General features: G+C 40.4%; 1 protein-coding gene across 4 annotated transcripts; it reads left to right on the forward strand.

Annotated features, from left to right (window-relative positions):
* Positions 1-218: 218 nt before the first annotated feature.
* On the forward strand, positions 219-26043 carry LOC119721243 (2-oxoglutarate-dependent dioxygenase htyE-like). Of its 4 annotated transcripts, none has more exons than XM_038191223.1 (9): positions 219-310; positions 1635-1706; positions 11604-11799; positions 14047-14162; positions 16512-16581; positions 22680-22802; positions 23797-23976; positions 25290-25400; positions 25539-25715. In XM_038191223.1, the coding sequence occupies exons 3-9, from the start codon at positions 11626-11628 to the stop codon at positions 25713-25715; spliced, it is 951 nt and encodes a 316-aa protein (XP_038047151.1). In that variant the 5' UTR covers positions 219-310; positions 1635-1706; positions 11604-11625. The 4 variants fall into 4 exon arrangements, with proteins under 4 accessions (XP_038047151.1, XP_038047149.1, XP_038047150.1 ...); XM_038191221.1 differs by having other exon boundaries at positions 220-310; positions 1635-1714; positions 25539-26043; XM_038191222.1 differs by lacking the exon at positions 219-310 and adding an exon at positions 346-429 and having other exon boundaries at positions 1635-1714.
* Positions 26044-26055: the final 12 nt, after the last annotated feature.

A 26055-nucleotide genomic window follows, 5' to 3' on the forward strand; every position in this document is an offset into this window, starting at 1 on the left:
TCACATGAACGGGTCTTACGAAAATTATGACAATGGAAGTTGATGGGAACCCATGATATGCAGACAACGCCCGATAGGTGGAAAATCATGCGTACAGCCTGCGCCTGGTCACGACCATTGATCTCCGTCTGTGCTGTCACGACGCCCTCTCCCGGACGGACGGACCTTTTTTAAAGCTAATTGTGGTCTTAAACCCAGACTACTCACATGTCATTTCACGTACTCTTTAGATAATGACGATGGGTACCAGTTCAACCAATCGTGAGAAAAGTTTGTTTAGCCGGGCGCGGGAGTGTCATCAGTGAAAACGGTATGAATTCACGCTATTTTCAATTTCAGTTTGTTTTGTGACCAGTTAACTAAAAAATGGGAAAGAAGGTAGTGTCTAGACGCCGTTTCAGCGGTTGTATACATAGTCTATCATAAATGGTGGGTCAAGCAAATTTTCTAAGTCGGCTAGGCAATTTCCTAACAAAATTGGAAACATTTTTTTAATTTTGTCCCAGATTCATGTGTTATCAACATTTTTACAATGACCAGGGAATGATCCAGGATTTTTTTCAGGGGGAGGGGGGTGGGGTTTGAGTCATCAGCAAGTCAAGACAGTGCTGAAAGGTAGACAGGGTTTTTTCTCCGGACACTTGGCCTCTGTAAAATCAATACTGGGGGGGGGGGGGGGGTGAGGGGGGCTCATACTTTCAATGTTGCCGCTGTTCAAATCCAACGCTCATTAAAACCTTTTTTGGGGTGTTTTGGGGTTTTTTTGGGGGGGGGGGTGTCACAGCAGGGGGGGGGGGTTTCACATTATTTTTGTAATGTATTTCTATGAACAAAAATTTGGAGTCGGAGCTGGGGGGGGGGGGGGGTTCGATCTAGACCCGTGAAGGCCCGGCCCCTAGTTAGGCTGTTGCCTTAATAATCAGTACATGTATGTACAATACACACGTATAGTGTACGTGTATAAAGCTGTGAACAGTTTCTAGTTTCAAATAAAAGCTTAGGCCTACTATTGAATGTTTGTGTACATAGTTCTGAATGGAATACATGTAGTGCACACTTGGGACTTTGACCCCTTAGGCCAAAAAAATAATAGTTCTGCTTCCGGTTACCCTACCTACCCTATTTTGACAGCCCCTACCCTAATTTTTTTTTTTATGGGAAAAATGAGGGGGGAAAAACCCAGAAATCATCAATTACCACCGAACCTTTTACCCTTGACTACACGCAGACACCTCCATATGATCATACACAAAAACAATTGCCCCCAAAAAATGATTTCCTACCTACCTACCCTATTTTCAAATACCATGTAATCGGAAGCAGAACTTTTTTTTTTTTTGCCTTGGCTGGCAAATGAAGGTTTCTGAATGCATTGTTATTTTACATGTAATGCATGGTTTGCCTGATTTGAATGTACTCGAGGTCGGGATTTTTCCCTTTCACTAAGCAAGTGGTGTTTTACACAAAGGAAAATAAACTGGAGGTGGTTAAGCTTTGAACTACAGTACTAGTTCACCATTGAGTGTGTGCAGTGACCATAACAAAGTCAGGAGGCTTTCTGCAATGCTGTAAAAAAAACCAGTGAAGTTAAAGGTAGATTCACCACTCGAAAGTTACTTTCTGTTTTTCTGCAGGTCCTCTGGGTCATGTCGAAACGATTTTGATTGAGAACATTGGATCTCCTCTACTCTCATGTCCAGATACATGTAAGCAGGTAAATAAGCAAATGTTATTTAGACCGTAGAGCAATATCTGTGTGTCTTTAGACTACCTTTTTTTTTTTAATTCAGAACTTCTTGTTTGTATTTCTTTTAACGTCTGGTCCTGAAATGGTTTCTCAACAGTGACCTTTGCACGGTAGTTACACGTGTATGTGTTGCAAGTCTGAAAAAGTTGTGAGGAGAAGATGGGGTTTTTTTAGTGGTCGGGCACAACCCGACCACTCTTTGGATCTGTTAGGATTAATCTTTCTTTCTTTGAGTGGTCAGGCACAACCCGACCACTCTCTGTTATTGTTCTGATAAATCTTTATTTTTTTTCCGGACAATACTTCTCCGCGGCTTTTCTCCTAAAAGGTTCATGGTATGAACTTGTAACTTTCAATATCGACCCTCATCTGAAGTGGTGCATATTTTTCTGACGTCATAATTACGTCATCGGGTGTCAAATTACAAGCGATTGTAGCTGAAAAAGTGACCAATTACTTTCACCTTTAACTCGTGAACGAAATAATCATTAGTGTGTGTAATCTGTAATCAGATGGACCATGAATTGATAACATTTTTTGTCGTGTACGTGAATTCGCTTGACCTTTACTTCCGGGTTTACCGGAAGGTCAAAGTTAGGTGAATTCAAAATGAAGACTTTAGCCTGAAAATCAAAACAAGCAGAAATTCTTCCAAACGGTTTACGGTATGATCCAGAAACCTAGTGTGAACTTGTACCATGTTGCAGAGATATTATATCTTTTGTTACATCATCATGACGTTATCAGGTATCAAATTATAAGTGATTTAAGGGCAAATTTTGACAAAATAGTTTGCGCCATATCTTTTGAACTAAATAGAGTCTTGTGTTCGTTTTTTCGTGATGTTGTAGACTATGCCGTGAGAAACATTTCTTGTCCCCGGACACAAAACCGCTTGACCTTCACTTCCGGTGTTACCGGAAGTGCAATGAAAACCGAATATAATTCAAAACCGGATGCATTTTACTACACACATATAAATTATGATAGTGTTTAGTGAGGAATGCCAGACACAAAAACCAGTGTGATGACGTCATTTTTTGAAAGGGCGCCCCCTAGAGGCACATAAAACAGTGTTTGCTTGCTTTAATTTAAAAACCATCGGTTCAAATTTTACCAAATCGCCCTTTGATATTCTTTGATTAACCACAGAGAACTTGGCAAGGTTTCAAATTCATGACGTCATCAGACCGGAAGTTACTTCTATGAGAATTTGCTAACGATCATATTTTAAATTTAATTCTATCATTTGATCCATGTCGTATATCTTAGCCCAAATAACGATACCATTACAATATTCACCTTTGCTTCCAAATAATGTGACGTCATCAAACTGGAAGTTCGGTGTTATGAATATACACACTTATATTTTCCAAATTTTCATACGTTATTTAACTTTCCAATGAACATCCACTCCGAACTAAATCAGTATGCACTTTCCGTTTTTGACTAATGACGTTATCAAGCCAGAAATAACTTGTATGTGTACATAGAATGTTTACTGAAATTTATCACACCGTTAAAGATGCATTTTGTAAACAAAATAATTGATTTTCCTGAAAAGGAATTAATTTTGTGATCCTTTGCTCTTACACAAAAAATTTCATGACTTAACTGGACAGTGTTTCATAAAATAGTTTTCTACCCGACCTCTCTCCGTTTGTAACAACAAATGCGAATCTCTACTTTCTTTTCTTTTCTTTTTCCCGTACAATACTTCTCCGCAGCTTTTCTCCTAAACAGTGTATGATATGAACTTGTAACTTTCAATATATATCGACCCTCATCCCGAGTGGTGCATATTACCCTGACGTCATGATGACGTCATCTGGTATCAAAGTACAAGCGACTTCCGTTGAAAAAAATGACCATCTTCTTTCACCTATAACTCTTAAACAAAACGATCAATCATGTTCGCACCTTGTAATCAGATAGACCATTAACTGATAAACATTTTAATATTTTTTTAAAGTCAAAGTCGTTTGATCTTTCCTTCCAGGGCTGCCGGAAGGCCAAAGTTAGGTGAATTCAAAATATAGAAATTAGCCTCAAATAAATGGAAAACAAGATTTCTGTCCATAACCGATTGAAATCGCGCCTCACCAGTTTTCCTCTCATATCTGAATGCTGAAAATTAATATTTCCACAGCGTGTAGCCACAAACTTTTCTGTCGTAAAGTCAGTGCAGAATTTTATTATGCCCATGCAAAAGAAAAAACAAACATAAAAGCCATTTTATGACATGATTAGCATCTGTTGCATAAACTCCAACGACGTTAGAGGCTCCGTCAAGTCTACCGTTGTCATAAATTCAGTGCGGAATTTTATTATACCCATGCAAAAGCCCAACAACAAAAAACAATATAAAAGCCATTTTATCTTAAAATTAGCATAATTATGTTTCATAAACTTTAACGACGTGAGACGCTCTGTCAATTCTACCAATGTCGTAACCTTAGTGCAGAATTTTATTATGCCCATGCAAAAGACAAAAACAAAACAAAACAAAAAAGCCATTTTATTTTAAGATTAGCATAATTCTGTTGCATAAACTCTAACGACATTAGAGGCTTCGTTAACTCTACCAATAGTCCCAACTGGTGGTATGCCTGAGTAGCCATCCATGCAGCACCAGATGTGCGCTTCCTGATAGGCCTACAAGTCTTGTCGAGGTAAAGCAACAAGTTCAACTGCAGGTTGTGTGATTTTCTTTGTGAAAAACACAGGGTAATGGGTGCAGGGTAATGGGAGGGGTAATGTGCAGTTCAATTATGATTAAGTCACTGTAAACACAAAAAAATATGCCAGCCCGACCACTCTGCGTTTGTAACTCAACAAACACAAACCTCTAGTTTTATACGTGCCTATAATATTTGTCAACCTTATCAGGGATCTGAACCTAGGTCAAGGTGTTATTAAGCCTCTGGGATGCTTTGTAAATGGGTGTACATATTGACATTATGGTGGAATTCAACTTCAGGAATTTGCCTCAAAATCAACCCAAACAGTTTGATGTCAGAATTAATTTCGGAACCGATGGACGACGACACTTTAACTAAAGAACTGAGTGATTGCCAGAGTCATAGTTTACAAGAAATTGAATTACTGTGTCTGTAACCAATCCTTTAATACTGCAAAATAGCTTCTTTTATTTTAAAAAAAACTTCTGAATTGTTTATTGTCATATGCAGAATATATTTTTTTGATAATTTCGTTCAGAATACCGGTACATTGAAATGTGTCCATCTTAAAAGATTAAATTGATCATTGTGAGTTCATCCATTTGACGAAGGGGCAATGTTCAACATCTTTCTCTGCTGACTTGTGTTCTGCATTTCCTGTTTAGTGTTGACAATCCAATAGTAATTGCCTTTTGTTTGATGTTATATTACATCCCACAGTGTTGATGGAAATTACAGCTACCGGTAGTGTATGTGTAAAATGACCTCTGTTGATATAATTCGAGGATATTGGCAACATCTGCACAAGGTACCCTTTAATAAAAAGAGATAGAAATGAATGCAAAACCATGAAGACCTGTTTGTAACAGCTGTTGCGTGGGTACTAGCTAGATTGTCATTGTGTCAAGTTACAGGGTTTTTTGTTTATGAATGCAGAAAGCCATGAAATTTTACACTATTGTACATGTAGCTGCTTGCACAAAAACAATACGTTGAAACATAATTGCACAAACAAATATTATGGCTTTTCTGCATAATTGCAGAAAAGCGTTAATCGATAGGTACTCTTTTTGCTAATGCAAATGTTCCTACATGCATTTAAGGATACTCTTTGACTCTTGACAGTTGATTAAGATGTACACATAGGTTATATTAGCTTGAAGCCTTTAATATGAAATATTTGAATGACAGATCACTATTAAAGCACTTTGAACCAGTACAAAAATGTATCGAATATTAATCCCCCTACTTTGACATGTTGCTTAAAAGGGGGGGGGGGGGGCAAAACGGAAACGCCTGTTACCAATAATATTGTCTTTACATTGTATTGTAAAAGTATAGATTGCGAACACAGAATTTGTGTTTTTACCACCAAAATGACGATTTGGGCATCGTTTGAATCAAGGTGCTTCCATAAATCCCCTAGATTTTAAGCCACGCCCACCAAATGAGTGACAGTAACAAGTGGTTTAACGTTAAAATGTTTTTATTTCATATGCTACGCCTATTTGAAGCATATAGACCTAAAGAGCAATTGCAGCACATAATACAGTTTTCTGGATTTTGTGCACCCCTTTTCAAATAAAGCTCATCCCCACAGTGGGCAAATTCCAAAGTGGATCCCTCTCGTAAACATATGTTCAGCCCATTTTAAGTTCAAACAGGCCTGCCAATTTTAATGGTTTTGCCACAAAAATGCACATTATTTGTCACAATCGGATCAAACCACTCGTATACACCTGCACCCCTTTACACATTTAGGCCACGCCCACAAATTGGGCGGAAAATATGACTTTTAAAATGCTAGAATGTTTTATGTCATCATGTCCAAATTTATTTCAAGGCATGGAAAAAGAAGGAAAATGAATGTTTAATACACTTCTTCTGAGTTTTTATTCCTTTCACCCCCTTTTAAAAAAAAATCAAGCACCGCCCCCAAATCGGCAGGTTTCAAGGTGGGTCCACCTCTTAAAATGATTCTCAGACTGTTTTGGATCTGCATGCCATATTTCATGCTCTTATCACAAATTTGGGCACGGTTTGGGCAAAAATAATGGGCCTAAGGAGCTCCACTATTGACCAGGATACCCAGTATACATACATATGTACGTGTACATTTGTATACAATCTTTAAATCATTCTTAAGTAACTTTATCCGACTTTTTTCCGTTCTTAAGTAGCATTTTTGGTATCAGGGGGTCAATCTCAACACTTAAGTCCAAAAATGTTAATTAAACTCGAAATTTTGGACAATTGACCATGGTCCCCTGACCCCCATCCGACCTAGGGCAACTTAAGAATGGCCATTTCGGAACTATGTACCCCCCGACGGGCAATCGATTGGTACCATCAAACCTTATGTGCTCAAATTGTTAATTAAACTCAACCTAGCTCCTTGTCTAATGTGCTGTTGCAGTGCGTGTAGTCGTGGTGGGTAAACCTGACAAACGTCACATGTAGACCTAGGTCAACATGGTTGTCATCTGGTACTGGGAGCGGGACTGGGTGTCGGGTAGAAACATCTCTTTTCCAGGACAATATAACCTTGACTTCATAGGGTTGGAGGCGAAGCATCATACATGTACATATGTACCGTACGCTGAAGTCTTGGAGGGGCTAACTTGAGTGATTTTTGCTTGATCGTCTATGGTGAAACTGCTGCCATATACTTACATTGTGGTGTGGAAACGCTCACATCCAAAGACTACAGCAAGGAGCTCATGCTCTGTACATGCACAATGTAGGCCTATATTATTGTATTGCTGTTCTGTCGTGCATACGGATTTCGATGCAAAGGTGACTGGCCTTGCCTCTGCTTAATGCATATACGGGTACTTTGTTATGGTTTCTTTCGAGGGGTCGAATTAGGTTAGGATCATCTAAGTACATATGAGATCTTTGCCCTTCTGAAATGCCATCTGGTGTGAAGGAGACCAGGCAAAGTCAACGACTCTCTTCAGTATAGCCCTCTGAGGTCTGCTGTGTGCTCAGACAGGTGCAGGATGAAGGGACTAAGGTAAATCACCATGCCAAGAAATTCTTGGAGTGCTGTCCTCTTTTGAGGGGGCTCATTTCTTCTTGATGGCTGCAACATTGTCAGGGTCAGGATACCGTACATGCCATGCTTGTCGGCATTGTACCGGTATGTAGATCATGCAAAGAACGTGATGTTCGGAGTGTCGATTACTTTGTACTGATGAACATCAAACCATACTGGTCGGGTGCCTTCATCAGGTGATGAAGATTGAGATCGTGCTCGTTTTTTGCACTAAAGACCACAATGTCCTCTGTGATGCAAATGGTGCCTGGGTACCGGTATGTCTCGAGAAATTGGTCCATCCTCATCTGGAACACATCTTGGCTCATCACAAGCCCAAAACATACATGTAGTGTCAGGTAACCACATCACCCAAAGGGACTGTTGAAAGTCGTGGGTAATGAACTGTCATCATCAAGTTGCACTGACCCAGTAGTCACTCTTCGCATCTAACTTGCAGAAGAACTGGGCACTCAAGAAAATGTAGGTAATTTCTTCTATAGTGGGGTTCTGGTAAGGCATCTTTTGATCGCGCTATTCATGCGCTTGGGATCAGGGCAAATTCTGAGTTTGCCATTTTCACACCTGGAGACTGTAAGGATGCTCACCCAGTCAGTTGGCTTCTGATTACACCTTGTTGCTCCATGTTGTTTATTCTAGCTGCCTTTAGCTTTATGGGGCATCAACAAGGGGCACAGATAGTGGGTTGTACTCCATCTTTGAGAAGCGATGTGGTACAAGTGTGTATGTGCCTGGAAAGTTGCCAATTCTGTCAAACTGGTCAGGATACTGCCGCTGTACCGGTAGCTCCTCTGTTGAGTTGATAGGGGACACTTTGGTTTAGTGATTGCACAGTGTAGGGTCACGAGCTTAAGTTGTCGTGATGTGGGCAGTCCGAGTATTTCTGGGCCTGTGGACTCTACGATGAAGAATTCCGTCTTTTACTCCATCCACTCTGTTCATGCTGGCAGGTAAGTGTTGTTGATCCATTCTGGTTGATTTTTGTGTCTTTGTAGGCGCGTAGTATGGTGTGCTGGTTGGACACAGACTCTGACTTTGGGAAACCATCAGCAGTGAGTCTGTCTGGATACATGCAATGGTGCATGCGAAGGTACATGCGAAGAGGCAAGGTGTTGCCTCGAGCTGTTGCCTCGAGCACTAGTGTCAACTTTTACCTGCAGCTTGAAAAGCATTTTTGGGGTCTCGCTTCAATTCAATACAGGTTTAGGCCTCATCGCGCGTGTCAGAGTCACGATGATCTGGGGTGTTTCGGATGTCAGACATGGCAATTGGACTTATGACTACATCCTCAAACTTGTCCCCAAGGTCACTCTCAGGATTTGGATTGGATATTGAGTTGTCATCAGGGCTGGATTTTGTCCTTTGTCTGGAACTGGAGCAAGCCTGTCTGCATTGAGTTGATCTAGCGCATGCTCGGGATTTGGGACAGCCACGTTGATTTCTGTCACTTGAACCAGATATGCAGACAACTTACAAGTGATTCTTCTTGCCTCATTTGTGACACGTACCGGTACAGTAGGGTTATACGCTGGACAGTACTCTCACTGCCTGAAGGGGTGTGTGCCTCCGTGCTTAATTCATGGACAAACAATCTTGGCCCGCCTCTGATACAACACATTTCACACGTTAGTTTTATCTATTCTTAGTCATTTTGATGAATATCTTCATTTATCCCTACTAACTCTTTCTTTGTGATATTTCAATATGTACAGGGTTACATAGCTTTGTTAATAGCATCATCTTTAAAGTCACTCTTCACAAATTTCTTCATTAATGCCATCATTACTGTCTTGAACTCTTCATTATTTATTCATTAAAACTGCCAGGATTAGCAGTCTGATGAGCTCTTTCTTCAGTCATTATAGTTTCATTATTAACACTATTGTCTTTATCATATTCAGTCATTCTGCCAGCATTAGCAGCCTGATGAGTCCTGCTTTTGGTAAGTCTGCCAGGATTTAGCAGACTGGTGAGCCCCACTTCCATTAATTCTGCCAGGATTAGTGTCCTTGTGAGCCCCCACATTCGTTTGAACTCCCAAGTAGACAATTGCTTGGTCAAGATGAGAAACAGAGGGAGATGGACTGTGCGATGGTGAAGGAAGGGCAGACACAGCTGGGATGGAATGAGATGGTGGCATGGTTGATTGGGAAATGGAATGCATATTGACAGACAATGGAGGTGTGGAGTCCTTCGTCTTCTCTGCTTCTCTCGGTCTCCTCTTCTCTGCCGCATGGCTTCTCTCTTCACCCTCCGCTTCACTTTGTTGTTGTTCAGCATTTTGTCTGTATGACACAAACACATGCCGGTACTTGTTTTGTAGTTGTGGGGACTACTCACAAGTTGTCCAATGGTACTGTGGGACCGAAGATGGGGACAGCAAAAAGTCCCCATAACTCTGTCCGAATTTGCCTGACAATACAAAACTTCTCCATAACACGGTGACGGCCCGCCCACGGTGACCTACCATCCATACCTACTGTCAACATTTCCTTTGTATTCGTGTAGTTAAGAAAAACTTGAGAAAAAAACATTGTTTTATTTATACGTTGTGAACACTCCTTCAACCTAATGTTGATTTCCTTGAGTGGATTGACAAATAAATGTACCCGGTAGTCAGGTTTTAATGTACCGGTAATAGCCTATATAATTATATTGAAGAAAAAAACACAGTTACAGTTAGATATAATTATATTGAAGAAAAAAACACAGGGACAGTTACATATAATTGTATTGAAGAAAAAAACACAGTTACAGTTATACATATAATTGTATTGAAGAAAAAAACACAGTTACAGTTACATATAATTATATTGAAGAAAAAAAAAACCACAGTTACAGTTTTAATTGTTTGTTTTTCTGAATGTCCCACTTTTTTAGGCACACTCTATACAAAGACATAATAGCAAAGATGGTCCACAAAGATGTATTGTGATGACGTTATCACATGTGATGTGACGTCATCTAAAATGTGCATACATGTAATTATAAAGTCCTTTCTAGAGAACTATGTACAAGTCCAATTGGGTTGAAACTTGCTATGTACCTAGACAGGTTATTGTTATACATGTAGGTAAAAATTGAGATGACGCCATGATGATGTCACCGTGTGATTTTTATAACATAAAAATACGGTACACATGCATGTATGTGTGATTTTTTAACACATAAAAGAAGGTTCAATCGTCATAAAACTTGGTGGAATTCAGATAATGCTATCGCTATGGATGCAAAATTTGAAATGACATCAGATGAAGTCACCAGGTTGATTTTGAACTGATTGTTTTTATGAATTTTTTTAAGTTAAAAGTTTTTTTTTCACTTCCACTTCCCCTGCCATACTTTTAACAAGGGCTAGTCACCAGCAGTAGCAAGCACTGTGACTAATCCAACTGGGTCAATTAACAGACAAAACAGGCCAATGTGGTCGCAGCTGTTTTATCGCCCACCTGGAGTAGCTGTATCAAGTTACTTCATCAGTCCAAGGCAGTCAATCTTGCTTTATGTGGGCTGGGAATTCTTAAGGGTTGAAAACAGTCACTTGATTGATTTTGGCTGCAAAGACAATTTGGGACAGAATGTATGTTTGCACATGAGGGCTAAATTTGACATTTTCTTTCATCACATCGACTCCAAACTTGGCACAAAGATCACATACCGGTACACACGTACATGTAGTATTTGTGTGCGTTGAGAAGTGACACCATGATTATTTTATCAACATCATTTTGTTTGTCTTGTTTTTATTTTAAAATATTTTTGGCAATTTTGGGAATAATCTTCACTTAATCTGGCTAACAAAACATGCCAAAATCATCATGCCAAAAAATGTTTTTGTAACATGTTTTGTAGGTTGTGCTTATGAGCACAGGGTTGTTAAAAAACACGATATCATTATGATGTCATAAAAATGTAATATAGAATCAGGTCTACCGTACGTCATATGGTCGTGATCATTTACATAATTTGCATGTACCTGACTGCAAATGGATGAAAAAAGCACCAATAGAGAAAACTCAACATGTGGAAAAGCCCTATGATTTGTTTGTCGAACAGACATACATGTAGTTATACCAGTACCTCTAGTTTACGTATTTGTTTCTTTGTTTTGGTTCAGTCTCAGATGTCAGTTGTAAAAGATGGGTGATTCTACCGACAACATCCCTGTCATTGACTTCAGTGCCTTCAAGCTGTCACTGGACAAACCAGACTATGACAGCGAGGCTTTCAAGAAGTTGGTGCAAAGTGTCCATCATGCGTTGACGACCATTGGGTTCTTTTACATTGTCAATGCTGATTTCCCACCAGAGAAGGTGAGTACTGTGGAATGCATGCATGTGTTACTTCAGTGTATTTGTGGAGACTGTGAAGGAACTTTAAAGCTGGAGTCCATCATTTGCAGCTATCCAAAAAGTAACTGGCGTAATTCTTGTTGAAAAACATACTTGGTTGAAAGATAGTAAGGGGACTAAACTCCCTGTGAAATTGTTCTTTCTGGCAAGCTGTCATTTTGAAGTAATCAACGAAAGAAGGCCTTTCCAACGGTGCGTCTTAAGACGCGCGCGGTTGCTATAATTCGTCGGATCAGTGCGAGACATCGCGTATAGCTGCAATCGGCTCAGTGAGAACGTGTCTCGGACGCTGATTTCAGGCCCAATTCAAAACATGATTCAGCAACTTTTGATTTGAAATTGAGATCCTAGAATGCTGTTTTTCTCGGAATATACAGCTGAAGCTGAGCTGAAACTTCATCAGGTTAGTTGTTCAGTATCCTTCATTAGATTTTGAACACTTTTGTTGCTCCAAACGAACAAAATGCACAAATTACAAATGATGGACTATACACGTATGTTTAAGATGGTGCTATGTGGTATACAGTGAACACATACGCCCACAAGTAATTTGTTGTAGCTTGATTGATATAATCGTCCCATTTTTGGTTATGGTTTAAAATAATCAAATGGCTGATTGGCATTCCAGCATTGTTGCAGCAAGGCATTTGCTTTTGTTCTGATCTTTGGCTTTTTCACATACAGTTAAGAAAAAAAAAATTTTCATTCCATCCCTAATCCAAATGGATACACTTTTAATGAGTTTTAAATCTTTTCAGCATATTTCACAAACTAAACATGCTATACTTTTTGTTACACGTGTAGGTTTGTTAGGTCACATGGATGGAACTTTAATTTTGTAAACATTTAGCAATACTCATAAGCAGCGTTTAAACATTTAAACGTTGAGCCATTTCACAAAAACTGACGCCTGCCCCAATACGTTTGCACTCGGGCGTGTTTTATGCATGTACATGTACATGTATACCTGTACGCGCATCGATCCCATTCTAGAGATCGTTACATGTACATGGACTGTCATTTCGCGTGTGTAACAATTACGTACACATTTGATGGATCTATCCAATAAACGGAGAATGATGTCATCAAAAATGCCGTTTTTAAAACACCTAAGACAAGGTCTGTTCGTCATGAAACTTGCTGAGTACATACATGTAGAATAATTTGTTAATATGTAATATATACAAAGAGGCGTGGTGACGACATCATCAAAAAGCAGGAAAATACTGAGAGTGTTATTACATGTGCCGTACGTTGATGATTTGTTAACCTATTTTGATGATATAGTCAGATATTTAAGTTAATAACTCTGTAGTTGGAATCTGAATTAAATCAACTGTTAAAAAGAAGAGATGTTAAAATGAAAAGAAAATTAACGTAATTGTTATATCGTGTGCTTTTATACTGCAATTTCATTGGTCTAGAACAGCCACATGTCCAGTCTGTAAAAACAAGTGTTCACTTCATACATGTACATGTATGCGTTTCATAAAGTACCTCTGCTTTGCATAGTAAGTTTTGTAACACCTCACCCACAGATTCTGTATCTTGATTGGCCGACAGCGAGTCACATGATACTTTCTATTTTTGCTATCTTTCTGTGCACGGCCAAAAGTACTATACCATTAGCAACCAAAGTACTATATCCACTGCGCGGTATTTGTGTGCAAATGCATGCTGGTGTGCGCATTGCGCGTAGCGCGTTTTGTTCCAAAAGAGAGCTCGCCACAGAGTTGGGTTCAAACATTTCGTGAAGGGGTAGTTTGGAAGAGAGAAATACATTTTCCACCAATTTTGTATTGAAATTGAAGTTTATTTCAACTGTGTTCAGATTTAAATAATTTAAAATTTTTAAACCAAGCAGAATCTGTGGGTGAAGTGTTAGAAGACAAATATTGAATGCTTTGTCTCGTGGTGAAGTAAAACTAGCCTCCCTCGGTGATCCATGGAGCATTCTATTATCCCTCGGCTTCGCCTCGGGAAAATAGAATGTCCATGGATAACCTCGGGAGGTTAGTTTTATACACCACTCGAAGCATTCAATATTTGTGTAACATCCCTCTATTTTTTTTTCACTAATTGGCACAACATAAAACAGTTGTTGACTGCTGTGATGTGGGATATGTCGCCGTGTGTGCTATGTGCCCCTCATTTAAAACGCCATATTCCAGATTGCCGCAGTCAACACTTGTTAAATGTTATCAACAGCTGGAGCGCATGTGGAAGGTTTCCAAGGACTTCTTTCATCTGCCAGCTGAGATCAAGAACAAGTACCCCCGCAACCCCAAGGAGAATCATGGCTACGTCCATATGGAACGAGAGAAGTAAGTATCAGGCGGGGCTGAAATTATACATATGTACATGTATATATTCAGACATTAGGCCAAAAAAAAGAATAGTTCTGCTTCCGATTACATGCCTTTCAAAAATAGGGTCGGTCGGTCGGAAATTTTTTTTTTTTTGCCAATTTTTTTATGCAGATTGAATGGGGTATTCAATTATATGCGAAGTTTTAGCCTGAACTATTTCCATTGCACTACAAAAGCTATACACAAAATGGCCACAAAAAGTGAATAAAACCTACCTTAATTATTGTCAATATATTTACGTTCGATAATTCGTAAAAAAAATTGTGGGAAATTCAGGTCGTTCGCACCATAGGCACAACGCTAGTCAAGAAGGGGAGCTGGCCAAAACTCCGAAGTGTGTGATGCACTGTACATGTACATGTGTGGCCCGCGGCCAACGGGTCGAACATTTCAGGAAACACGCTGCATTGTATCACTCAAAATACGAGTAGTGCGATCTCAAAATGAACTCTTGAACACGGAAAATACATACACAGACAAGCTAGATCAAATCTGTGATTTAACTTGCAAAAATGTTCTTTCTCTATCGGTGTTTTCTTGGCATTTTTACGATGTCTTTCTCAGCATTTTTACGATGTCGAGTCCAACCAGTTAACAGAGCACGTGCCTGCGCCTGCATAGCCATGCTTGTGCTAACGATCGCATAGCCGTGCACAGACTAGTTACCGCATTTTCATAATTGGCCCCTGCGCGGCGCGGCGGGAACCAGTCGTCGCCGCATTGCGCTTATTACGCACGTGATTACAGACATCGAATTGCGAAGTAGTTGAATCACGCAGCGAATTTGTAAAAATAACGGAGGTTTCTTTTGAAAAAATAGCGAATGTAAGTAAGAAAACAATAAATACAAGCATTTTTTTATGCAAAAGGGTTGTTGAGGGGTATTTTGTGAAGACAGACAAGACATAAGGTTTTTATTTTTATTTATTCAATCTTTTTTTTTTTTTTTTTTTTGGAATTGCCTATAAAATTTTTAGGGTCGCAGCCTAAAAATAGGGTCGGTCGGGTAACCGGAAGCAGAACTATTCTTTTTTTTTGGCCTTAGACATATGTGACTGTTCATGAAATATGTAAATTTAAACAATCAAAAACAGACATAATAATAATACTTATTACCCTGGATTGGACATATGGGAGACATCCCCATAGACTTGTGCACACATTTTTTCAAACTTTCTATGTGCCCTAACCCAATATTCCCTTGTCCTTTTTCCACGAATTTTGGTATGTTTACTAATTAGACCACAGGCAACAATAACCTAATTGCGACAGTGAAATTGTGTTTCTTAAGGGGGGCTGCGACATTAGGGAGACATGAAAATGTTTCCCTAGTGGCCGATGTCTCCCATCATGCGAAGAAATTACGATAACGTGTCTCCTTAGTGGTACCATTACACGTATATACATGTAACTGGATTTATAGAATGCCAAATTGCCAAAGGATACAAGGCACTTACATGTATTATTACCCTGCTCATTGGGCCAATGAAATATTCCAAATACCATCTCAGCTCCCTGGGGAGTATACAGCTCTATGCTGCCATTTTGGCGCAAAGCAGCTAAATCAATCACAATAACCATCTCTGCCATCACAGGTAACCATTTACTCCTGGGTGGAGAGAAGCAATGCTTGACAAAGTGCCTTGCCCAAGGGCACACGCACCATAGCCGCAGGCTGGACTCGAACCCACAACCCGCGGAATTACCCGCAGACCATGAACTCAGTGCTCCAAACCACGAGGCCACAGCTCTCTAAACTTGCTTTAATACTAATAATATCTGGCTTTTAAGGAAGATCAAAGCGCATTTCATTATTTTTACCCCTGATCAATAGGCCAATGAAACATTCCAAATACATACATGTACAATCTCAGCTCCCTGGGAATTGTACAGCTCCATGCAGCCATTGCAGCACAAAGCAGCTAAAATTAATGACAACAACCACCTCTGTCCTCACCGTACCCATTTACTCCTTAGTGCTTTGCCAAATTGTATACTTTTACAAGTACATGTACATGGGTACAAGTGTAGGCCTAGGCCTGTACTTTGTTAATGAAGGTATTTGACACTCGTCATATAACTGCTCAAAAAAAGACTGCACCAGTTCAGTTTGTTGGAGCACATTGAGTGCCCTCTTTCACCCCTTGTTATAATGGTGATACAACATGTTCTTTGTATTGAAACAATTCACACAAAAATACTATGATTCACAGTGAATTGTGGGGAATAGTTGGGAAGTGCTGTGTTCATACTGCCTGTTAATTTGCTAAACACTGTATCAAATCTCCTTTTGGTAATTTTTAGACTGAATCCTGACCGTCCTCATGGTGACCTCAAAGAACTCTTCAACTATCACCCAATGACAGCAGAGGATGTAAGTATTTGCGTGCTGTATTGCAACTGTTTGTCCGAGAACATATCAGTTACACCTCACCATGGACAGATCCATAACCAATATTTTTTTTGGGGGGGGGGGAGGGGGGAGGGGGGGGGGGGGGAAGAGGGCTTGACTCATTTTGTTTCAAAAAGGGGAAGCTTTGGGATTAAGGAGTACCATGCGCAATTTCCACGTTGTAATATTAAAACTAAAAGGTATGTGTAGCTGATGGCTTGCGAGGGAGATACCAGTATGCGAAACGTTTTAAATTATGTCCTGAAACATTTAAAACAAAAACGGTGTCTTCACTTCTCGATTAAAAAAGAAATCGTTGGGGAAGGGGGCATGGCCAGTTGACATAGATGTCCTTATGGGCCTTACGCACGAGTTGGCCATTTTGGTTGAGTTCCCTGAACATATTTCTTCAAGTGTTGGCTGTTCAATGGGATGGCGCCAGACTATTTATGCAGGCACAATGCATTGCAGCATTATTTTCAGTGTTGTAGTCGAGTACTTTTTTTCCGAGTACCGAGTACTGCTGAGTTAGTCCGAAAATTTGGGACTCTCAATACTGTGTATGAGAGTCCCAAAACTTAAGGTATCCATATCGTGCAAATGTTTGTGCTGCATAATAAAACCAGTGTGAATCAAATTTGCAAGCTTCTTACTCACTACAGTTTCTTCAATAATCCCCGAAACTTTTGCCTCGCTAAGTTGCTGTTGTGAGCATTGCATCACAAAAAATTCAGCTTTTAATTCTAATTTTGCAGAGAGTTATCGAAATCCATACGTGAGACATCACGTTGATGTGTACTGCAATGCATTGTGCAAAAAGACTCCTCAGCTATAACATTTTCATCGTGTAGATAAAACAGCGCCCTCTTGTTGATCTGAGTGAATGCAAAATGTTTCATTTTTTAACAGAGGGAGCTATGTTCATTTGGCCATCGATTAAAAAACAAGTAAGCTGCAAGGCTCTACCTACACCTACCCAGAATATATTGGGAATCACACACACATTTCCAGAGCATGGAGATTGACGTGGATGGTTTTTGAACTGCCAAAAACTTGCCTTAAAATTGGATTTAAGGTCTCAAATTTCGCAGGTGACATGCTTGCAACTATATCATTTTGATGTATGTGTTGTGTGGGCATTAATTAGCCTAATGGTGAGTGTAAAAACGTCAGTAGTAATTTTGCACTTTTTATCCACTCACGGTCCCAGTCTGCTGCTGAGTACCTCGGTAGCCGAGTACAAGAACATGTCTCCGAGTACGAGTACTTGAACGTCCAAGTACGAGTACGAGTACTTCCACTTCCGAGTACGAGTACGGGTACAAGTACTTGTATTCCAAGTACGAGTACAAGTGCAAGTGACTAAAAGACCAAATGCATCTTTATGTTTATGATCGGTAGATGGCAAGTTTGGGGCTAGGCAAGGATTTATCGGTCTACTGAGTTTTTATGAGGAAAAACCTGCAGAGGGTAAAACATGAATAGCTTTTTTATTAAAACGAAACTACACCGGAATTGGCGTAAAGCTTGACTAGTTTCAATGAAAGTCCGTCCCACTCCTATTAGGTTGGGGATGTGTGTTTGAAGCTTGCTATTTGTTGAGTACAGAATTAATGCTAGCAACGTTCAGGGGAAAGGTATGAATACATGTATTTGCCCTATTGAAAGATCGAATGAAAAAAATCCTGGCAAGAAGAATCAACTTTGCCACCATTCAGAGATGAAACTTTTCCGATTTTAATCGGAAAACCGACTTTTTGAATTTTCCAACGTGTGTCAGTGTGTCCCACAAAATTTGATTTTGTAAGGATTTTTCTCACAAAATGTCATTTTATTTCAATCATAATTTCGAAGAAAAGTCGATGGAAATGGCACGTTAAAATCATCGCGAACGTAGTTTTCATCTCTTTCACCAGTCGTTATTGGAGTGTTTCAACGGTAGAAACACAGGGCATAACACTGACCAGAGCCTTCTCCGGCTGGACAAAAGGTTAAACATTGACAGGTGACATGGAAAAATCACTGTGGCGCACGTGCGTGCGAATATGCAATGGTACCAGCGTACGTACCGCACCGTACCGTCCGGCGCTAGCACATGGCCGGTCGGGAACGGGTAGCCTTGTGAACGATCCAGTGGATAAAATCATTATGTTGTGCGATTTTCTGAGGTTTCAAATTTAGTTATACAAAATGCAATGTTTTAAAAATCGTGTTGATTTTCTCGAGGATAGCGAAGAGAGCATTAGCGAAACATTTCACTGGCATTTGTTAGAAGAGAAAGACGATTATACCTGATTTTTCCCCACGAAGTGGAATAGTGGAGTTGTGTGGTTGAATGGATATGATTGAAGCACACCATGAATGGTGCCCTTGTCTTTCAGACTTTTTCCTCGACTTTCTCAAGTAAGAAGTGAACTTCTTTATTGATGGCTCCATTACTCTAACTGTAATTCGGGCATTTTATGCAATGAAAACACTGACCATTATTTTCATCGTAAAATTTTGTTTGAATCGAAAATAAAGCAGGAGTAGGTGTCCGGAAATTGGGCATGAAGTGTATTGTACATGCATGTACATGTGTGTAATGCAGCGCGGCCCAGATTTCGGACATGTATTTTTCTTCGACATATTTTCCGATTTTTTGGCCATATGCCAGTTTCATCTCTGCACCATTTTCATGGCCGAGGTTATTGCTTTCGGGTCAAAGCTTCCATCATGGCGGAAATATCATACACATGTCATGATTTTAGATACCTTGAGAGAAATATCGATTCTGCACTGCCTGAAGATTTAGAAAATACCTCCTCTTGATATTTTACAGTGTTTGTGCTAGACTTTCGAAGCGCCGCGCTTAGCCGCGGCAACACTAGAAACGAACAAAACGAAGGAGATACGGTATTTGTAGAGCAAGCATATGCCCATTCATAGGCCTCTGTTTAAGACTAGGCTGCTGTTGACCTGCTGCCGTGACCAGACTAGGGGCCGTTTTTTAAACCTCGGTTTCGGCTGTGTCTCTTTCTCCATTCATGCAGATTGGCAATGGGGCTGGACCTGTATTATACAATGTACCGGGTAGTACCGAATCCGAGGTTCAGAAAACGGCTTTGCTCCAATCACCCAAGTTAATCGTACAACCATTTTGATGAACACCTCAGCGTACAGTGGGTACAATGATTGGCCATTGTGCAAACATACGGCAAATGGGTCATTGTGCGTATTTGGCCCAGGCCCAGTCAGACCTACAAACAGACCCACAAACAGACCTACAAACAGACCCAGTCACGGCTAGCTGTTAATTGTGTTTGTCCGGACTTGCGTAGAGTAAAGAAAATTTCGATTTCTCTGCAATCGACCATTTGAAACTGAAAGTATCGATCAAATAATGCCGTGGTAACGTAAGTGATATACTGCATTTTTTTTATCGAGTTTTGCTATTCGAGTATGAGTACTTTGTTTTATCGAGTACTGTTATTCGAGTACGAGTACTTTGATGATCGAGTACAATTTCGTCATGTGCGAGTACGAGTACTTTGCCATTCGAGTACGAGTACCGTCATATTGAGTACAAGTACTTTGACATTCGAGTACGAGTATGAGTACAAGTACTCCAAAAAGGTACTCGAGGAGTACGAGTACCGAGTACGAGTACTACAATGTAATTATTTTACTGTTTTGTTTTTTTATCTGGCTTTAAACATTAGGGAATTTGTAATTACATAGTTAAAATTATTCATTGAAGCAGACTGTAATTAATTAGGAATTAACTTGCTTCCATTTCTCTTCGCAAGTTCGACAAATCACTTCCAGTTCAATGGCCAACTTGTGAATATGTCCCATAGGCCCTGCTAATGTTGGCCATTTTTTATAGTTAGTATTACACCCAGATGTGGGTATTCCTTTGTTTCAGCCAATTGTGTATTATTTTGGGTGTATGTGTAATTATGAAGTGATCTTTAATGGGCCTCTTTGAGGACGTAGCATTTTTGGGGATTAAAGGGAATATACATCATTTGCTTTTGCTGTAATTTTCAGAAATGGATGGAATTGGGGGTTGGAAATATATAGCAAATATAGTTACACTTACTTTTTTTAGGTTTTGGGTTCGAAAATGCTATAAAAACCAAGAAAAACAATCATTTTTCCTGTAGTCTGGTTCCCTGACTCCATATAAGAAGAAACAGAGCAGTTTACATACATTGGGAAATTGTAAGGTCAGGGAACCAGTCTAGCTGGCTTGTACCCGTTCATAGGTGTGTAATCGATTGCAAACAAGTGCGATGGTCAATTGGGGCCAGTATTTGAAAAAAAGCCAGTTTTTTCCAACGCTGGTCGGCCGACCAGCGTTGGAAATTGATACAAAAATACCACTTTTCTTGAAAATGACAGTATACCAGGTGCCATGATTTTACAGGATGCTTTACACTGTCATTCACTAACAGTCCAGCAAGGTATTTCAAAATGATTTGGTAGTTTTATTTTTTGATGTTTGCAAATGTTGTATTTTCCCTTTAAATTCCATTTGCCACTTTGACTGCCACACAGTGAGAGCATCTAAGTCTTGTTGTAGTTTGCCAGCATCTTCTGATCCGGCTATCATAAACAATACAATCCTCTGCAAACAGTTTCACACTAGATGTTAAGTTCTGTGGCAGATCATTTAGGAACACTAGGAAATCCAGTGGCCCAGTGACCATACCCTGGGGAACGCTGGATTCAACATTCACCCATTCAGAGCATTTGCCATCTATTACCACTCGTTGTTTTCTGTGGGTGAGAAATGCTTCCGTCAATCTGAGTGCTTTTCAACGTATTCCATAACGAGCCATTGCAAGAAAGAGCCTTTGGTGTGGTCAAACGCTTCCACGAAGCCCATAATAATCATGTTGACCGGTTGTTTTTGGTCCAGATGAGAAGCTGCATAATGAATGGTGTTGATGAGCTGTGTCTCACATGAGTGGTTTCGACAAAATCCGTGTTGATTTTCAGACAATATGTTGTTTTGATCCAGATTTTTCATTAAGTTGGATTTAAGAATGAGTTCAAAGATCGTATAGCAAACAGACTTGAGGTTAATCAACCTATAGTTTGATGGAATCAATCGGTCTCCTTTTTTAAAAATGGCGTGATGTTTGTTAGCAACCAGTCTGTCGGAACAACACCTGTGTCCAATGACAGTTGAAATTCCACTGACAGTTGGAATATGTTTTTTTTTTTCATATATTGCACTTCTTCTTCATCCAAGGTTTCCAAACTGCTGTAGCTGTTTTGCAAGAACTATGGTGCCAGTATTGAATAGGCTACTGTCAAAATTTGGCATATTACAATTCCAGCATATCCAAATCATATTTGTGATAACCAAGTCATATTGCCTTTGACGAAGATTCGTTGACAAAGATACGGCTAGGGTTGAAACATGAGGCCCACTAACTTTGTTGATATGTATACAGAGTGAGTCAAAAATAACGAAACCCAAATGTCGGGACCATTGTTTTAGTGAAGTTCTGCATGTAGCACTTTCAAAATTTAGGATATAAAAACCCAATTCATAAGCTTTGTTTTAGTACAAGAATCATTCAAATCACTCATGTGCTTTTCAAGTTAGAGGATTTTCAACACAACCACCGTTTTTCTGTTCTGTCCACGGATCACAAGAAGGTAAGTGTTCTTTCAGCAAAACGACAACAAATCACATAGGGATGTGTGTGAATTGTTTTCGTTTTGCTAAAGCAACGCACACCTTTTTTGTGATTCGTGGACTGAACTTTAAAACGGTGGTTGTGTTTTAAATTCCGTAACTTGAAAAGCACATGAGTGATTTGAATGATTCTTGTACTAAAACAAAGCTTATGAATTGGGTTTTCATATGCTAGATTTTGAAAGTGCTACATGCACAAATTCCCTAAAATAATAGTCCCGACATTTAGGTTTTTTTTTTTTTTTTTTACTGTATTACAGTATTTTAGGTCAATCCAGTCAGTGAGCAGTTTGCAGCAGTTTTACATGTATTCATTTTCATACAAACAAATAACCCCAGAACTTATTTGTATATTTTTATTGGTTTTTTTTTGTTTTCAATTTAGAGTCTTTGGCCAACTGAAACAGAATGTCCAAACTTTAAGTCAGTACTATCAGACTTTTGGGATCCTTGCCTGGCACTGCATCAGAGAGTGCTGGAGGTCATGGGTCATGGTCTGCAACTTGAGGTTTGTGGTCCCATCCGTATAAAATGGGGATTTCATTTGTTCATTTCATGGTTCTTTTTTTGGCTAATTTCAGTCAGGTGGATTGCGATTACTAGTTTATTTAAATGTTGTAGTTTATTTGATTTATTTCTGGTAATGAAACCAAGGATTCCTCAAAAGTGCGCTAGGCACTGCAGCTCGAAACCCTGAAGAAACCTGTTGAGAGAAGACAATGAGAAGAAATTACAGTTTTACAGGTGGGAAGAAAATCCCAGGAGAATATTCTGAGGGAAAAACCAGGCAGTCAGTTAGGAACTGAAAAACCAATCCACATGTGGTCTGGACTGGAATCGAACCCGGACCACAGCGGTGGAAGGCTACGCCAACCTGACTCTCCGATACACACATGAACCCTAACTCCCCAGCCTAATTTACTAGGAACCATACCCGTCCTGGCACATTCCAACACCCACATGGGAATTTGTACACAAACACTGTTGGACTTTAGTTTCTGGAGGTATGCCAACCCCAGTGAGGAGGAGAGTGGGAGTGGAGGGGATCGGCATCGTATTGAGGAGGCACAGGCTGAGGTGGTTTGGTCATGTGGAGAGAAAGGAGGATGTCAACTGGGTCAAGAGGTGTACCAACGTAATTGTGGGTGGGCCCACACCCGTCGGCCGACCGCGCAAGACTTGGCAGAGCTCCGTGTCAGATGACATGCGACTGCTTGGAGTCAATGCGAGGGATGCGATGGACAGGGCCAAGTGGAGGAGAGCCATAGGGAGAAAGCAGACCAACCCAGAACAGACTGGACAACGGCCTTAAAACCGACATGATGATGATGAGTGTAAAAGACCATCAGTTTAGGGGTACTGTACCTATCCCAACAGATTTAAACAAAACCTGCTGTTGAACTTTGATGGGTTGAGTTCGGTTAGGGTTTAGAGACATTCTAGAACATTTGTTGGGTACCTTCATGTAGTTTTTACAAAGGTCTTTTTCCTTCTGTCTGCAGGATCCCCTATTGTTTGTGAAGCACCACGTCAAGTCTTATGAGAACAGCGGCACCACGCTGCGCACCTTGTACTATCCCGCCTTCAAAGATGTGACCGTGAAGGAGGAGCAGGCACGCTGTGGAGAACATTCAGACTATGGTGGCATCACTTTACTCTTCCAGGAAAGGCCAGGACTAGAGGTGTGTCAATAATGCAGGGATGTTCGAGAGAGGGCGGGATTCCAATCCTGTCCTTTTTTGCTGGTCCGAGAGAGGGCCAGTTGATAGTCCCCTTCATACATGACTGACTCACTGACTGATTGTCACTTGTGAATTAGACTAGTAACCTATCTGGCTGGCTGACTGACTGTCCATTGTAGGGCTGTCCATTTTTGAGTAGTTTAGTATTCGATTACTTAAAACTGTATTTAATAATAATAATACCGAAGTCTTATATAGCGCACCTATCTACTAACAATTAGGTACTCAAGGCACTGGAAATTATGTCTATTATTAGAGACAGGTAAATGAAGTACATGAGAAATATGAGAACCATTATGTAGCACCTTTATAATGGGTTACAAGGTGCTGCGGCGCATTAAGCAGCCACTGCCAGAAACACCGGGGCAAATCCCTTCTCTTAGCGATAAGTGTAACTGGGTTTTTTAACGTGCATTACACAACGCACGGGACCTACGGCTTCACGTCCCATCCGAAGGACAAAGCAATAATGGTAAAGCGCCTTGCTCAGGAGCGCAAGCACCATGTTCCCACGGTCAGGATTCGAACCCATGTACCACGGCACACGAGTCGAACACCATAAATTTAACCGAATATTCGGATATTCAAAACTGCCAGCTGCAACTGCGTGCCATGGCGATCAAACATTGCACGCAACATTGCATGCCCTTTGTCACTCATTGCTTCTCTCCGCCCAGGAGTAAATGAGTACCTGTAAGGGCAGTGTTGGTGACTGTGAGAGGTTGATTACGGCCAAGAGTGCCGAAATGGCTGCCTACCGGCCGTGTATGCTCCCCACGGAGTGGAGAAGGTTCTAGGAGTGTTTGCCCATTGAAACAGGGGAAAAAATAATTGTGAAGCGATTGGATACTCCATTGCGGCTTAAAAGCGCTATAAAATAACATCACAGGTGTGTGTGTACCTGCAAACTTTTTGGGATTTTGAATATTCGCACACAGGGGTGGATCCAGGAATTTTCGCAGGGTGCGGTTTTTATCAGCAAAAAAATCTGAAATGTAGACACATTTTTTTCTCTGGACACAGCCTTCCGTAAAATCAAAAAGGGGGGGGGGGGGGGTCAAATCCGACAATTATTAACGCAATATCACAGAACAATGTACATACGTGTATACCACTTTAACAAGCTGGCTCTGTACGTATTTTGTTTAATAATGTAGGCGTCTTTACCACTATTAAAACTACCAAGCTTGCTGTGGTCAGCAGACGGTTAAAATACAGGTTTTTGTAGACCAGTCTGGTTTATCTTTGATTAGGTACGGACCCGCAAAGGTGACTTCATGCAAGCGCAGATGGTAGAGGGCGGTATTCTGGTGAATATTGGTGACCTTATGCAGAGATGGACTGCAGACAAATACCTGGCTGTGGTGAGTAAACAAAGAAAAGTTGTCATTTTCAGAATGTTCTGGTTTAGCTAGCAAAGAATCTTCGATTTACTGTGAGCAGAGACATGGAATTGAGCCCTGATGTCATGACACCAGTGACTGACTATACTTCTCTCCTAGAAACACCGCGTGCTTCTGGACACGACATCAGAGGAGAGTGTCAAGCCTCGCCAGTCCATCGCGTTCTTTGGCCATCCAGACTACGACGCCCTCATCGAATGCATTGACGGCAGCAACAAATATGCACCTGTCAACAGCTTGGATTACATAAACATGAGGTTTGGTTTAACATACTAGTGTCTGGACCAATGGGATCGAAGGTTGCACCAAGGTCACGTGGTTACTTAGGCCTCTTCCATATTCATATTTTGATTCTCTAGCTGGTCTTCATGTCTGACATGCTAGTAACCAAACAAAAGGTACTGCCAAGGTCATGTGATGATCTTGGCTGCTTCCGTATTCATATTTTGATTCCATGGTTTTCATGTCTGACATGCTAATAACCATTCATAAATACCTCAGACAGTTTAGCTATTCCTATTGGTCGAGAGCCCGTCACGTGGCCGGTCTTGAACTGATGATAAAGACATGGCTAGCTGGTCTTAAACACTTTTCCAGTGTCACAATAAAATGTGGA

The sequence above is a fragment of the Patiria miniata genome, unplaced genomic scaffold, assembly GCF_015706575.1.
Source record: "Patiria miniata isolate m_02_andy unplaced genomic scaffold, ASM1570657v1 HiC_scaffold_13, whole genome shotgun sequence".
Taxonomy (NCBI): domain Eukaryota; kingdom Metazoa; phylum Echinodermata; class Asteroidea; order Valvatida; family Asterinidae; genus Patiria; species Patiria miniata.

Excerpts from the sequence above, each read along its gene's own strand:
- LOC119721243 (XM_038191223.1), top strand. The coding sequence starts at position 11,626 with ATGGGTGATTCTACCGACAACATCCCTGTCATTGACTTCAGTGCCTTC. Across the intron at positions 11,800-14,046 it reads CTGATTTCCCACCAGAGAAG|CTGGAGCGCATGTGGAAGGT; the intron begins GTGAGTACTGTG and ends TGTTATCAACAG. Across the intron at positions 16,582-22,679 it reads ACCCAATGACAGCAGAGGAT|AGTCTTTGGCCAACTGAAAC; the intron begins GTAAGTATTTGC and ends TTTTCAATTTAG.